A 14911-nucleotide genomic window follows, 5' to 3' on the forward strand; every position below is an offset into this window, starting at 1 on the left:
TTTTCTTCTGCTGACTTTCCTTCCGTTGCCCTCCGTTCTTACGTCCCTAGTATCCTTCCTGTCTTTCTTCACTCGTCTTCTTTCCTTCCTAGTGTCCTCCTTTCTGTCTTGTCCTTCTAGTTTTCTACTTTTCCTCCTGTCGTCTTCCTTTCTTTGTTCCTTCGTTTGTTCGTTCGTTCTTTCATTCCTTTGTTCGTTCCTTCCTTCGTTCGTTCGTTCGTTCGTTCGTTCCTTCCTTCCTTCCTTCCTTCCTTCCTTCCTTCCTTCCTTCCATCCTTCCTTCCTTCCTATCTATCTATTCCTGTTTGCTTATTTAAAGCCTTTTTGCTTTAAATATACTGCTCAAAAAAATAAAGGGAACATTTCACTTTAATTTTGCGTGTGGCTCCAAATCCAGGCCTCCATTGGTTAATAAATTTGATTTCCATTGATGATTTTTGTGTGATTTTGTTGTCGGCACATTCAACTTTGTACAGAACAAAGTATTCAATTAGAATATTTCATTCATTCAGATCTAGGATGTGTTATTTGAGTGTTCCCTTTATTTTTTTGAGCAGTGTATAATTACAATTTTATTGTGAACTTCATTATTTTACTTTTTAAAAAGTAAAAAACTTAAGGGATCGGTGAATTTAGAAAGAAACTCAACATTTTTGCCTCAAGTTTGTTGACAAGTAATTTAAGTTTGTGTCAAATCACTCTTGATTAAAAACATAAAATGAACACAAATCAAACAATTTCCCTCAAACTCTGTGTAATTTCTAAAAAAATGTGTGAACTTTTGTTTAAATCTGAAGGCCTTTGAGGAACCTAGCAGGTTAAAGAGGCTAAATGCCTAAAAATAAATAAATTATATCACAAGTAAAAGTCAAACTGGATGAAACTATTTGGGTTTGCCAGTTTGTTTTACCTTCTATAAAACAATAGTTAGCCTAACCTGACTGAGTTTTCAGTATCTTGCTGTGAAACTGGGGTAAATATCAGTGCAGTAATGTTTTCTCCCTGTTGTTCGTTTCAACCCTGCCATGCTTTCCTCTGGCTTCGCTCCAAACACGGAGGAGGAAGAAAACTATTTTTAGACTCCAGATTCACAGAAAGCTGGTGTCATTTTTCACACATTCGACTTCTATAACAACGCCTCAGCTTGTTGTTTTCACATATTAACGGAGAATGTTGTTGTTTTTCAGACCGTTTTGATCACCACTGTCCGTGGGTGGGCAACTGCGTGGGCAAGAGGAACTACAGGTACTTCTACCTGTTCACCCTGACGCTGTCCCTGCTCACCATCTACATCTTCGCCTTCAACATCGTCCACGTCGTCATGCGTGAGTACGGCGGCAGGAATGTGGCAGATCTGGAAGAACGTGATGCAACAGGAGCTTCATAGCAGCTGATTGTTCATGTTGCATCAACTGGAGCCTCAGAAGTAACCTGAAGTGATTTGCTGCTTTTTTTGTACAGAAAAAGATCATAGTTGGCCTTTGACCTTATTTTAAAGGAAAACGTAGCGATACAAAACATTTTTCAGTAAATATTTTTGCACAAAATCATTCTTAGAAAATGAGATTTCAGTCGTAAGTTCTGCCTGTTCAGAAAGAGCATTTTTAGGGCGTCCTGTCACTTTAAATCCAAATAAGCTGCTGCTGGCCACGCCCCCAAACTTAATGTTTAGACTCACCCGTGAAAAAGGCTTCAAACACATCAGTTAAGTTTATTCATGCAGCACATTTCAACAACAAGGCAGTTCAAACTTCTTTACATCATAAAAACACACATGTTTGAAAAGCAGAAGTAGGGCCTCCTGCACAACCAACAAGTATGCAGAAAGTGGTTTCTGGATGGTAAGTTGTCTTGTCTTTTCCAGCAGCCATTGTACACCACATACAGCTAGTTATACACTACAGTGTATAACTAGCTGACCAAATGTGCTGGAGCTCAGCTGGTTGCTAGGTAACAGCGCAGTGCCTGTCAATTGTGACTTAACAACCTGGAGGTTTTTGAAATGGCTCATCTTCCAGACACCAAAAAAGCATTAACTTATTGGCAAAAACTCTCTGGTGATTTTTTAAAAGTGCTTTGAGTGTTTTTAGAAGCAGTAGAAACCCAAATGGATATACTGATTAGAATTTGGTATAATAATCCCCCTTTAGTGCCATACTCTATGTATGAGTTTTACTTTTCAGCACATTTACCTCCGTGTTTCTGCTGTCTGTCTCTCTTTGTGCTCAGGCTCCGTGGATCAAGGCTTTCTGAACACCTTGAAGGAAACACCTGGAACATATCCTTTAAATATGAATACATTTTGTGTGTTTGTGTGTGCGCGCCATGTTTTAAGAAAGTCAAGAACTTTCTTCCTCCGTTTGTCCGTTCCTTATTTCCTTCACACGCCAGTTTAGAAATAAACTTTTTCAATAAAAGGTTTTTGCGCTAGGATGATTTTTTTTTTTTGGTTTTATCAAAATTAGTGTGTTTTGCTAAACTGCAATCAAAACACTTTCCTCACTTCACACAAGTCATGTTATCAGCATCAAGTTACTACTGGCGAAAACCACAATAAATTACGACAGGAAGTGGTAGGAGGATGATGGTGGTGCTGGTTTTTTATTCATATATTACATAAACTTGTTCACTTGTGATTTTAATTACATTTCTTATTAATTGAAATTGTTTTTTGACAATAGAATATCCTCATTTTGCACACATTTTTATTGGAAATGAAGTTACTGTTAGTTACCTTATCAGTAACAGGCTATATTGTTAATTAAACGTTTATTCAGGGATTGATTCATCCTTTTGTTTTTTGTTTTTCTCTTTCCTGTGATGCTAGCGCTGTATTTAAAATGCTCTTAAATAACTTAAAACCAAACTGGTGCATCTCTATAATTATTATAAAAAAACATTGAATTTCAGTTAAGTAAATCAAAATGTTATTAAATATTATATACCTGTGTTGTTCATTTTTGGTAGATAAATTACTGGGACACATAATTTTATGAAGCACAAACAAGTTAACTCAGTGACATCATAACGGACAGTTTGGATTTATTCTTCCCAAATGTTGACCTTTGACCCCAGTTTAGGGCCTGATATTTATAACGGATGTTATTTATACATCAGAGGAAGTCGACTGGTTATTTTAAGGACTCTCTGTCCTGTTCTCAAAGTAGCAGCTTCCTCTTTTCAGTAAACTGTTCCAAACTGTTTCTTTTCTTGGCTTATAAATGAAGTGGCAGGAGTGAATAATCAGTAACAAATGTTTGGTCCCATTTGGTTCCTGACAAGTTTTACAACACAGCTTAGAGAGGTGGAATATCCTCACTACTCCAAGATGGAAACAAGATATGAAGAAAGGTTATTAGTTAACTAAAACTAACAAAATATCAAAATCTGCAACTGAGAAAATATTTTAATTAACTGAAATAAACAAAAACAGTAATTAATGGAGGAAAAACTGCAACTAACTGGAACCATACTGTTAATTTATAAAAAGTAACTAAAACATGCTGAAATTATAAATATAACAACCTTTGTTTTTTTGTTTATTATCCGTTAATTAGCCTTTCAAGCTGATGTGAAATTTATATTTTTTGTTGTTTTTTTTTCCGCTCAACATCAGCTGTCGGTAAATCGCCATAATCCTCCTGACAGCAAAGTTTGGTATGAAACACCAGAATCAGTTGGTAAATATAGTTTTTGAAAATGTGTCTTCTTTCAGTACTCATTACCCAATGAGTGTAAACATAATCACAATAAAATACTTTCACCTTTTTGAATTCTGCACCTAAAAATTAACCAAAGTATGAAAAAACTAAAACTACTATTATAACTACTAAAAACTAAACTGAAGCTAAAAATATTTAGCTAATGAAAACTAGCAAACACACTCTAAAAACTAAATATAAATAACTTAATTAGACAAATAAAAGTCACAACAAAATAAAACTAAACAATAAAGAAAATAAAGAGCATCTGTAACTTTTAATTAAACGTGAATCTGTCTGTAGGAGCAGGAATCCGTCCGTTCTCCGTGCTTTTCCATCAAACGTCTTTAAGCACCTATAACTTCCAGCTGTTTTAACACCACCGTCTGTTTACTGGCGGCCATGACTCAGACCTGCTGTGGTTTCTTAACTGGAACTCACTGTACTGGAAGTGCTGGTGTGCTTCTTCACCCTGTGGTCGATGGTGGGACTGACTGGTTTCCACACGTACCTCATCTCTCTGAACCAGACCACCAACGAGGACGTAAGTGGTTTAGGATCCTTTCACTGCCCTGAATCCTTTTTTCTGTCTGTCTTTTCTATTTGTTTCTTTTTCCATTTTCTCTTTGTTCTCTTTTCTTCTCATTCTTTCTTTTTCTTTCTTTTTTCTGTTCCTTCCTCATTATGAAAAAAAGATTTATTTATTTTTTCCAATTTTCCTTTTATGATTTTTTTTTCTTTCTTTCTTTTGTTACCCTCTTTTTTTTCTTTCCTCCTTTTCCCTTTTCTCATACGTTTTTCTCTTCCCTTTTCGTTTTTCTGTTCCTTTCTTTCCTATTTCTCTATTTTTCTTCCTTTTCTTTCTCTTTCTCACTTTTTTCTTTCTTTCTCTCTTCTTCCTTTCTTTTCTGTTTCTTTTATACATTTCTTTTTCCTTTTTTCATCGTCTCTTCCTTTTTTTCTGTTTCTTTTGTTTTTGTTTTTCTCTGTTTTTTGTCTTTTTTATTTCTTTGACAATTCTCAAACAGTACATCTAAATATTTTAATCACATATAAAAAATAATTCAACTTGAAAACATGTTTAGCATTTGGTAATTCTGAAATTTTGCAGACAGTGTAGATAATTAAGTCTGTGATGATAGAGATCAGAAATCCTAACGGCATCATTGAGGTGTGAACTCTGCGCCATCGAAGAGCTGATACGTTACCGTGACAACTGCAGCACCTCGTTCACCCCTGAAGGACAGAGTGGCTCGTAAACCGCAGCTTGTTTAACAAGACCTTTGTGTTGTAAACTAAGGTCGACTCTGTTGTAAAAAAATTAAGGTTATATTCCTCGAGATAGAAAAAGAAGCTCCAGATAAATAATAATTTAAAGGTGACTTATTATACTTCCTTAAAGACGTTAGGATAGATCTATGGGATATGCTAAACATGTTCATTACATTTTTTGCACAAAATCATTCTTGCGCCAAAATGGCTACAAACCAATGCACAATTATGCAACTGTACATCTTTGAAAAGCATCAGTAGAGCCTCCTGCATAACCAACAACAACACAGCAAGTGGTTTCTGAGTAGTAAGTCAACAACAAAACTCTTTGTCTTTTCCAGAAGCCATTGTACAGCGCATACAGCTGCAGGGTTGCCAGATCTGACTAACAGTTTCCAGCCCAAACACAACATAAAACCCCCCAAAAATAAAATAAAATCAGCCCAAGTCTCAGCTGAAACTCATGTTAAAAAAGTCATATATAGTCACATATGTCTGTTAATTATATATGCCATAGGTCGTTTTCCTTTATTATATTCTGACCAGTACCAGGTCCAATTGGGACTCTTTGAACACAGTGAGACTTTTTATGCTGATACAGTATGTCCTTTAAATAATATCACCCATGAAGTTCTGTTTTACACTTAACCAGTGACTAATCACTGATGATCTCACATTCAGCAGATTCTAGACATTTCAAAATAAATGAGCCAATAAGCATTTTAGTAAAAGTTTTGTGCTTTTCTGCCACATAGCAACAACTATTAATAAGAATTTTCCTCTGAAAACTTTCTAAAAATCCGTCAAATGTTGTGAAAAGCAGCTCAAATTTTAACAACCTGCCCAAAAGCTGTTTTATTCCAACCCAACACTTTGAAGCCTGTTAACCAGCTAACCAAAAGAGTTATAACTCAGCTGTCGTTGCTAGGCAATGGCACTGGGTTGGCTGGGGTTGCTAGGTAACGGCACCAGGCTGGCTGTCGTTGCTAGGTAACGGCACTGGGCTGGCTGGGGTTGCTAGGTAACGGTGCACCGCCTGCGGAATGTGACTTAACATTCGGGAGGTTTTAAAAATGGCTCATTTCCAGACAATAAAAACCACCAGTTTGTCAAGAAATGACTGTGGGTCATGTAGGGTTTTTTTTTTTTTTTTTTTTACTACTTAGGCTGTTTTTAGAAGCAGTAGAGACTCAAATAGAAGTATAAAAATGTGTAAATATGTTGATAAAATGTCTCTTTAAAGTAAAAACACTTACATTGTCTGTATTGTTTTCAGCTCCATTTTGTTTCTGGATTTTGTTTTAGCTTCTGAGCGTATTTAAGTCAGCTGGAACCTGAAATGGCAGTTTTTTTTCAATGTTATCTAATCATCTAAAAATACGTATAAATAGCTTCTATTCTTAAAACCGTTGTCACATCTGAGGGCAAAACAGACTCGTCTGTTTCTTTCCCCGGACCTCTGGGCTACTTTTAGAAAAGCTTCTGAGGCCCAAACCAGATAAGAATAGAACAATTGATCATTTTTATTGTGCTTGGTCGTTAATTACCCACAGAAGTGAGAACAGATTCACAGGTGCTGCATGTTTATTAGATATTCTGTGTTTTCAAGCCAACGTCTGACTGCAGAACTTCAAAAACGAAGCAGGAACGATGATGTTAGTGGTTTGAGCTCTTCTACTTTGTTATAATGATTAATTTATCGTCCCCTTGCTCCTTTCCAGTGGGATGACTGGCCTCATTTTTTCCATTCATTTAATCAGTAATGAAGCATTGCGACCTGTGATTTTTTATTTATTTTTTTCCCGCTGCGGGAGATGAAGCGATGGCTGTCAGCCCGGTCGCTTCAGCGTTTGTGATCAGCCTAATAATAGATGCATCGATACCTGCAGGGTCTGGGAGCGCAGCCAGAAGCACAGCGGCGTGATGGAGGCACCTTGAGTGGTGCAGCCGCTCTGGTTTCCCATAGATCACTCACACACATGCAGGCGCACACGCACACCCGCATGCAGACACGCGCGCGCACGCACGTACGAACACACACACGCACACACACGGTGCCTGGTGACCTACATGTTTACCACCAGAAGCATTCTTCTGTCTTCTCTGCCCTGCAGGCGGGTCGTTTAGTTCATGCTGAGCCGTAGGAGTCATGTTACAGATGCACTTTCTGTCTTTTAATCTGGTTTATCTACATCTGTTTATCTCTGAGTGTACAGTTAGGTAGTAACTAGTTACATTTACTTGAGTAACTTCTATTTTTACTATGCTGTACTTTCTACTTTTACTTGAATAAATTTATTATGAAGTATTTCTGCTCTTACTTGAGTAAAATTTCTGTTTTCTCTGCCAACTGAATGAAAAACAAACATGTTTCAACCAAAAATCCACCATAAACAGACACACACCTGTAGTTTTTGTTAAATTTTCCAAATCAATTTTTTATTGAAAGAAGCTGATTTGGAAAATGTCCTGTTGCCTGATTTTATTTTATTTTTTACTCATATTAATTATTATAATTTTTGTTCTTAAAATACCAAAATTTCCACTTAACTTTATATTTTGGTCTAAGTGTATAATTTATTTAAATATTAAATGATTGATAATTTGATCAGTTACTCAGTACTTGTGTTTTACCAAATACTTTTTTACTCTTACTTGAGTAAAAATATGTTGAAGTAGTGCTAATACAACAGACACACACCTGCAGTTTTTGATAACGTTTTGTAAGTTTTTTAATTGAAAGAAACTGATTTTCTGTTGCCTGATTTTGTTATTTTTTGTTACATATATGAATTATTTCATTTTCGCCCCTAAAGTTACACTCGTAGATTATTTTGCTTATAGCGAGACATTTTTGCTATGATGAAATAATCTCAGTGGAAGTAGAACTTTTTCATCAATATTAAAAATTTATTTGTTAAAACAAGCTCCTGTATCTTGCTGAAATGTTACATAAACTGAGATATTTGCATGAGAGATATTTAGTAAGATTTTGTGTTTTTGCTCACAGAAAGTAGATAAACTCGTCATAAATAGTTTAAATCCTGCGTTGTTTAGTTTAATTAACTTCAGCTAAATTTCAAACCTCATTATGTGATGAGTGGAGATGCAGCCGTGATAATTTGGAGGTATTTCTGTCATTAATCCGTTTCGTAAATCATGTTCATGAATTAACTAAGAGTTTTTAATCTTTCCTCGCTCTCTTTGTGGCGAACGGAGTTAAAGCAGGAATCGTTTAATCCTGCAGGATGAATTTTAGTAGGTCAAACCAAAGCCAGTGGGAATATCGTCTAAAAACAGAAGCATGCTTTTGAATAAGGTATAAGCTGAAGGAGGGACTGTGGGAATGAACCGGTTGACTTTGCAGGGCGTGTTTTGGTGTTTGCTGCTGCTCTGATTGGTGTTGCTGTGCGTTTTGTTTTTAGATTAAAGGCTCCTGGTCTGGGAAGAACAGAGGCCAGAATCCTTACAGCCACAAGAACATCATCAAAAACTGCTGCGAGGTTCTGTGTGGGCCGACCTACCCCAGGTGAATACCTCCGCTTTCCTTCAGTTCCTTCATTTCTTCTCTACTTATAAAACATTTCCTGGTCTGGTTGCTCCATTTATTCCCTGTTCGGATCAGTAATGAGCGCCACATTCAGTTTCTGACCCGTTTTCTGCCCTTCAGCGTCTTGGACAGACGAGGGCTGATGCAGGAGGATTCGCCCGCTGCTGCGAACAGCGAAGGTCCCTGTTCCTTCGACAACCCAGTGGCACAAACTACGGTGAGCACATTAATTCACCCCAGTCAGTCCTCTGCTGCAAGGTGCAACCAAACAGCCAGCGATTAATCAGATTATTGGAATGATCGTCAGCTGATTTAGTCATTGATTAAAGGAGTAAACTGACTCAAAAGAGAATAATTCCTTTGAGAACAATACACTCAGAGCAGTAATTACACCAAAACTGCAAAAAAAAAAAATCAACATTTTGCATAAAAAATTTAACTAAACTTCTTTATCTGTAAATTCTTTCTACCCTGAAATCTTCTAGTTGCAGTTTTAGCTTCTCCTGATTCAAATTTTGTTACAAAATCAAAATAAAATAAAAATTAACAAAAAGAAGTAAGAGATGTAAAAAGAGAATTTATTATTTCAGGATATTTGTCTGCTTTTTGCTTATTTTTAGGATTCAAAATCTTAAGTTATGATATTTTTTAAAGATATATTAAATACATAGTGATAACATTGGTAATAAATAAGTAACAAAAATCAAAACATCCAAATGTTTGATTTATTATTTTGCTTGAAAAATATTATCCAAATTTTAAATTTTTATTTAAAATATTTGCTCTTTTACTCTGTAGTTTTGATTTTAATGTTCCCACAGTCCTTGAACCTTTTACCATTTTTTCATGTGTGAACCATGAACCTTATCATGATATTTTGTAAGAGATCAACACAAAGCTGCCAACAATTGCAATTGTAAAATTTTTGACTGATTAAAATCTGAAAAGTGTGGCTAAGACTGTCACAATAAGCAAAAAATCAATTAATCACATGATTACGTAAAGCAAACTTAATGATTTCCGTTTGTATCATTTATTGTTTTTGTCTTCTTTTTTTTTCTTCAAAAACTAGATGATGAAAGTTGGTGGTGCTTCGGTCTCAACTACACCTTTATTTTGAAGGACAGTTTTGTTTACAAAGACTTAATAATTAATTTTATTTGTTATTTATGTTGTTTTCTTTATTTTGGAGATTTAAAATCTTTTCCCATGTTAAATGTTAATCAGAACTTAAAGTTTATTGATCTTTAAGAGTATGATCTTGCATTATATTAGTTGAAAATAATCTGAAAACAACAATTTTATCGTTTATCGCAATAAATTTTGGAACAATTTATCGCCCAGTAAGATGTGTTACCATGACGATCTCAGTGTGACCTTCTTTTCTCTCTTTTTAACCTCTTTCTCTGCATCTTTTCCACAGAAAACCACAGCTCCTCTCATCCCCAACGAGCACACGCCTGACGACGTCAAGCCGAGCATCGCAGCAGAGAAAAGCTCCGGCCCAAAAGACGACCAGCCGCCGGCCGCCATGCAGCCGCCGCTGGCTTCCCCCGAGACCGATGCTGAGACGTCCATCGCCAAGAACCAGTAGCTGGACGGACCAGCAATCTGTCAACTCATGAACTGAAAAACAATAATAATCAGCACCTGATCATATGAGGGGTATTCAGTTAACCTTTGACCTTTAACGGATTGGAGCGCCTGCGCTTTTCCTGCAGAAACGTTTGACTCCTAGAAGAGAAGGAAAATCAGCAGCTTCCCGTCTCCTGACCACTGCATGGAAAAGACTCGCAGGAGAGATGCTGCTCGGAGAGCCAACGCTGATTGTTAGTCTGTTTGTTCATCATCTGAAACTGTAAACATTTATATCCAGAGGCCAGTTCAGTTATAGCAAGCATCAGAGACGAAGGGTCTGATTCCTGAACATCGGTTGAATCAAAAACACTGCAGAAACTCTAAATCCTACCAAGTATTTTAGATTTTCTAGAGCAGATATTTTAGCCACATGTACAGCATCTATGCTGTACATAAAACAAAACTAACTTACAGGGAGATGTAAGAGCTTGTTTTGAGTAAATAATTTTTGAATATTGATGAAAAAGTACAGATTATTTCACTTGTAACAAGGGTAACATGTCTTCTTGTAAGTGCAATAATCTGCCTGAGAAACTACACGAGTCGTACTCGAGTAATAGTACCACTACTGCAATGTATTCTTACTCAAGTAAAAGTAAAAAGTCTAAACTGGATGGAAATTATTTTTGATAATCTCTTTCCAAGTTTTCCTATGGATTCTTAATTGGACTTAAGTTGTGACTTTGACTGGGACATTCTAACTTGTAGGTCCTGACCCGGTTTCTAGTATTTTGCAGTTTTCTTCCAGAACTGTCCAACATTTAACTTTAACCAGACAGTTTCCTTCTGATTAAATCCAGAGGGGAGTTGAGGATCTAAAAATTATACTCAAGTGGGAGTACCAGTACTTCAACATGTTTTTACTCAAGTAAAACTGAAAAGTAGCATCCAAGAAATTATTCAAATAACAGTAAAAAAGTATTTGGTAAAAAATATATTCAAGTACGGAGTAACTGATCCACTTATCAATCATTTAATATTTAAAATTAAATCATCAGACGGACCATAATATAAAGTTAAGTGAAAATTTAGATATTTTAAGGACAAAGATAACAATAATTAATATTAGTAACAAAAAATACTAAAAATAGGCTAATTTTTTTTTAACCAAATCAGTTTCTTTCAATAAAAAACTTATGACATTTTAACAAAAACTGCAGGAGTGTGTCTGTGTCTGGTGAACTTTTGGCTAAAACATGTTTCCATTCAGTGGGTAGAAAACAGAAATTTTACTCAAGTAAGAGCAGAAATACTTCAGAACAAAATGACTCAAGTAAAAGTAAAAAGTGAAGCTTAGTAAAAATACTCCTAAAAGTACATGCGAGTAAATGTAGCTCACATGTACTACCCAACTCTGCTTGTATGTTAGTTTTGTCTTATTTTAAGTGAATTAAAATATTTGGACTAAACCTAGACCATAAGTATTTTGTAGTATTTATTGTTTTTGCAGTGTGTCATCTATGCTGTACATAAATTACATACCCTATGCAAACCATTGTGAGGCTGGAAAAGCATCTTTGTGAGAACATGGGTATGAGTTGGTTTAACCTGGGGAAAATGTGACGTGGACGCAGGAGGAATCGCTCGTAGGTCGGACTCCTTCCAGGTAACGCCTACCAATTGTCTTCTGATTCTGCTGCATTGAGTGCTGTTCACACGTATGTGCATCTTTTTTTAAATCAATCTCAACTGCTGTGGTTTAGTTGTTTTTTTTTTTTTTATAACTAAGGATGTAGTGTGATGTTGAGGCTGCAGGTGGTGTTGAGCCCCTGAGTCTGAGGAAAGAAAAGGCCTAATGAGTGTCGACACTCGCATTAACAGTGCCTTATCAATGCAGCTGCAACTCGAGCAACAGGGACGATCCTCTAACAGTGTTGAATCAAAAATCAGCTACAAAAGCTAATCTGACTTTTTGGAAGAAAAGATAGCAACCATCTTGCTGCAGCCACTTAAAAAAATGCGGTGCGACTTGCTAGTTTGTTAGCGTAGCTTAGCTTATAGTTTACATTTGTGTGACAAATTGCTTCGTAACTCTGCTACAAGACAATGACAGTAATTTGTATTTCTGGAAATCTTCTAGTGTTTTATGATTTCTACATATTTTAAACAGAATAAGTTAAGCTTCTTCTGATTAAGCTAAGCTAACTAGCTGTGAATGCTGAATTGGTTTAAGTGGATTTCTTCATTTAACTCAGAACAAAATTCAAAAAGGGACAATTTAAACTTTAATCTGGTTTAAAAAGCAAACTGAAAAACACATTTTGACTCATAAAGCTTTGAAAAAGATTTTTAAAAATCCAGAATTGATTTTGTTTTAACTGAGAAATAACAGTTTCACAAAATGATTAGTTATTTAAAATATAATTAGAATTTTTGAAGAAAAAAACAAAACAATTATCATAAATGAACTTAGCTTAGTTTAAATCTGATTTTTCAGTTGATGGAAGAAACTAAAAAACTTGGTGCAGCTTAGCTTAGCTTAGCATAGCTTAGCTTAGTTTTCCTTTGTGAATATAAGCCAATATTAAATGCGCTGCTTAGTAAAAGGAAAATGTATTTTCCTTTTTGTAAAGGTTTCCCAAAATAAATTAAGCTTTTCTGTTTTCTGCTAAATTATGTTTAAGCTAACTAGCTGCTGCGGTAGCAGGACTGATTCCTTAATTTAACTTTCAGAACAACAATAAAGTAGAATAACTACATTCTGTAATTAACGCTGCGTTAACAAAACTGGTACAATCTTTTTTTTTCACAATACTTATGAAAAGAAACTCAAATTTTTCCTGACGTAAATTGAAGATTAATTTTTGACTATTTTAAATTGGATCAATCTAATGGTTTAGATAATTAAAAGATAATTGGGCTTTTTGGGGATTAAATCCAATTATGTGGGATTAAAATTTACTGGAACTGACTAGTTTAACTTTAGCTTAGCTTAGTGTGAAAACAACCCCCTGCTTAGAAAAACGGTTTGTAATCCCACATTTTGTTTCTCTAAATTAAAAAATGTCTCGTTAACATTTGGTTGTATGTAAATGAGTACTTTTAGTCTTTAATAATAAAAAACACATTTTCAGAAAAGCTAAGCTAACTAGCTGCTAATATCTGATCTGGTGAGATTTGGAAAACTAGTTTCTTAATTTTACAGCCAAAACAAACCATCTAAATTTTCTTCTTTTATAAAAGGGAAACTGCAACAATATAACTGACATAACGATGCTTGAAAAACTGATTTTCCATCAGAAGTTAATAGAAAACTCTTTTTAGAGATGCAGTATTCCACCTTTAACATGGCCACAAAAACATCTGATAAGATGAGAAACTGGAGTTTGTGGTGAAAAGTAAAACCATTATTTATTGTACATTGTTAGGTAGAGCTGCGATGAAACATCTTAAAGTAACGTATAAGGAAGCGTAGCTGGGGTTTATTGTTCAGCACCTTCTGTGAACTATGGCAGAGGTGATCTTCCTTCCTTTGCATTTTCTCTCCTTTCCTGCCTCTTCAGTAAACTCCGTCTCTTGACACATCAGACAGTTTTGACGGGATGTAATCGCAGAGAAAAGAGCGGGAAGATCTTTTCACACGTTAGTATTTAGAAAGTGTTAGCTGATAGCGAGTCTGTAGTAGTGACTGTGCTGTATGCAAGACAGAGTTTGTGTTTGTGAATCTTTCTTGTGTAGACTTCAAGTTTTATATCAGACATTTCTGCCCAGAAAGATTTATTTAAGTCGAAGGGGGTTTAGTTTAATCTTACATAAGGCACTTGTTAATGAAGGTTCAGACTGAAGCTAACAGAATGTCTTTAAAACAAAGCTGGCCACTTCGTATCCATAACATCATGATAACCTATGGAAATTTACAGAAGTTTACATTTCTAAAGCAGCTTGTGTAACGCCAAAATGTTGCCATGATACAGCTGTATTTTAAATGTTAAATTGCCAGTAAAAAGTGCTAAACTTAAAGCTGAGCTCCTTTACTGTGAAGGTATTTTAAGACGGCTTGGTGTTATTATGAAGAAGCAGGAATGTAGGTAGTGGACATTTGAGAAAAGGGATGTTTGTGTTTTTGAAGCACATTTTAAAGGGACTGATGGATTTTTATGTTTTTTATTTTTGAAGACCAGTCTTAGCTCTTGTATTTATAATTCCTGTGTTGAAACGAAGATCAGATCTGAATGCTCTGATCAGTTACACCGCATTATATATACAGATACTTTGAAGGAATCATTATTTATGTTTTCTTTGTTTGGTATCAACACAACACTGTGATTCTCTGTATTTCATTCAAATTGCTTCACTTCTTTTTACTTGATCTGTGTGTCCATTAAATAAACAATGTTGTCTTACTATAAACGGACTTTTTAAATACTTTTTTCACAATTTGAATATAGTTTTGTATGCAGGCGTGTTTGCATTAGTGGAAAGGTCTCAGAATTAAATGAAATTAGTGTCAAATGTTTAAGTTAGGTTTGAGCAGCAAAACATTTTGTGCTGCTATAATTTTAAAGATATTGATAAATGTTTCCAGAGGTCATCAAAGGTTAACAAGTCAAACAAATTTGGTGTCAGTTAACTGCTTCTACAATTTTAGCAGCACAAATATAAAATTTCTTTTTTTTTAAATTATTGCAGTCCAAACAAATATTTTTGCAGCACAAATGTAGCACAGATGATTGACACAATATTTATTTTAATTTTGTGAATGTGGACTGGCTAGTTGACCTTTGACCTCTAGAAACATTTATTAATATCT

The 14911-nt window shown here is 35.3% G+C and overlaps 1 protein-coding gene across 1 annotated transcript in view; it reads left to right on the forward strand.

Annotated features, from left to right (window-relative positions):
* The window catches only part of zdhhc9 (zDHHC palmitoyltransferase 9), a 34563-nt gene extending 20052 nt beyond the window's left edge, over window positions 1-14511 (forward strand). The window contains exons 4-9 of the mRNA XM_014982763.2: window positions 1188-1325; window positions 2230-2278; window positions 4143-4245; window positions 8399-8502; window positions 8644-8740; window positions 9947-14511. Of these exons, the coding sequence (XP_014838249.2) occupies window positions 1188-1325; window positions 2230-2278; window positions 4143-4245; window positions 8399-8502; window positions 8644-8740; window positions 9947-10117 (662 nt within the window). The 3' untranslated portion in view covers window positions 10118-14511. The remainder of the gene's footprint in view (window positions 1-1187; window positions 1326-2229; window positions 2279-4142; window positions 4246-8398; window positions 8503-8643; window positions 8741-9946) is intronic.
* Window positions 14512-14911: the final 400 nt, after the last annotated feature.

This window comes from Poecilia mexicana, unplaced genomic scaffold (assembly GCF_051168715.1).
Source record: "Poecilia mexicana isolate PSO_F unplaced genomic scaffold, ASM5116871v1 scaffold_10, whole genome shotgun sequence".
Taxonomy (NCBI): Eukaryota; Metazoa; Chordata; class Actinopteri; order Cyprinodontiformes; family Poeciliidae; genus Poecilia; species Poecilia mexicana.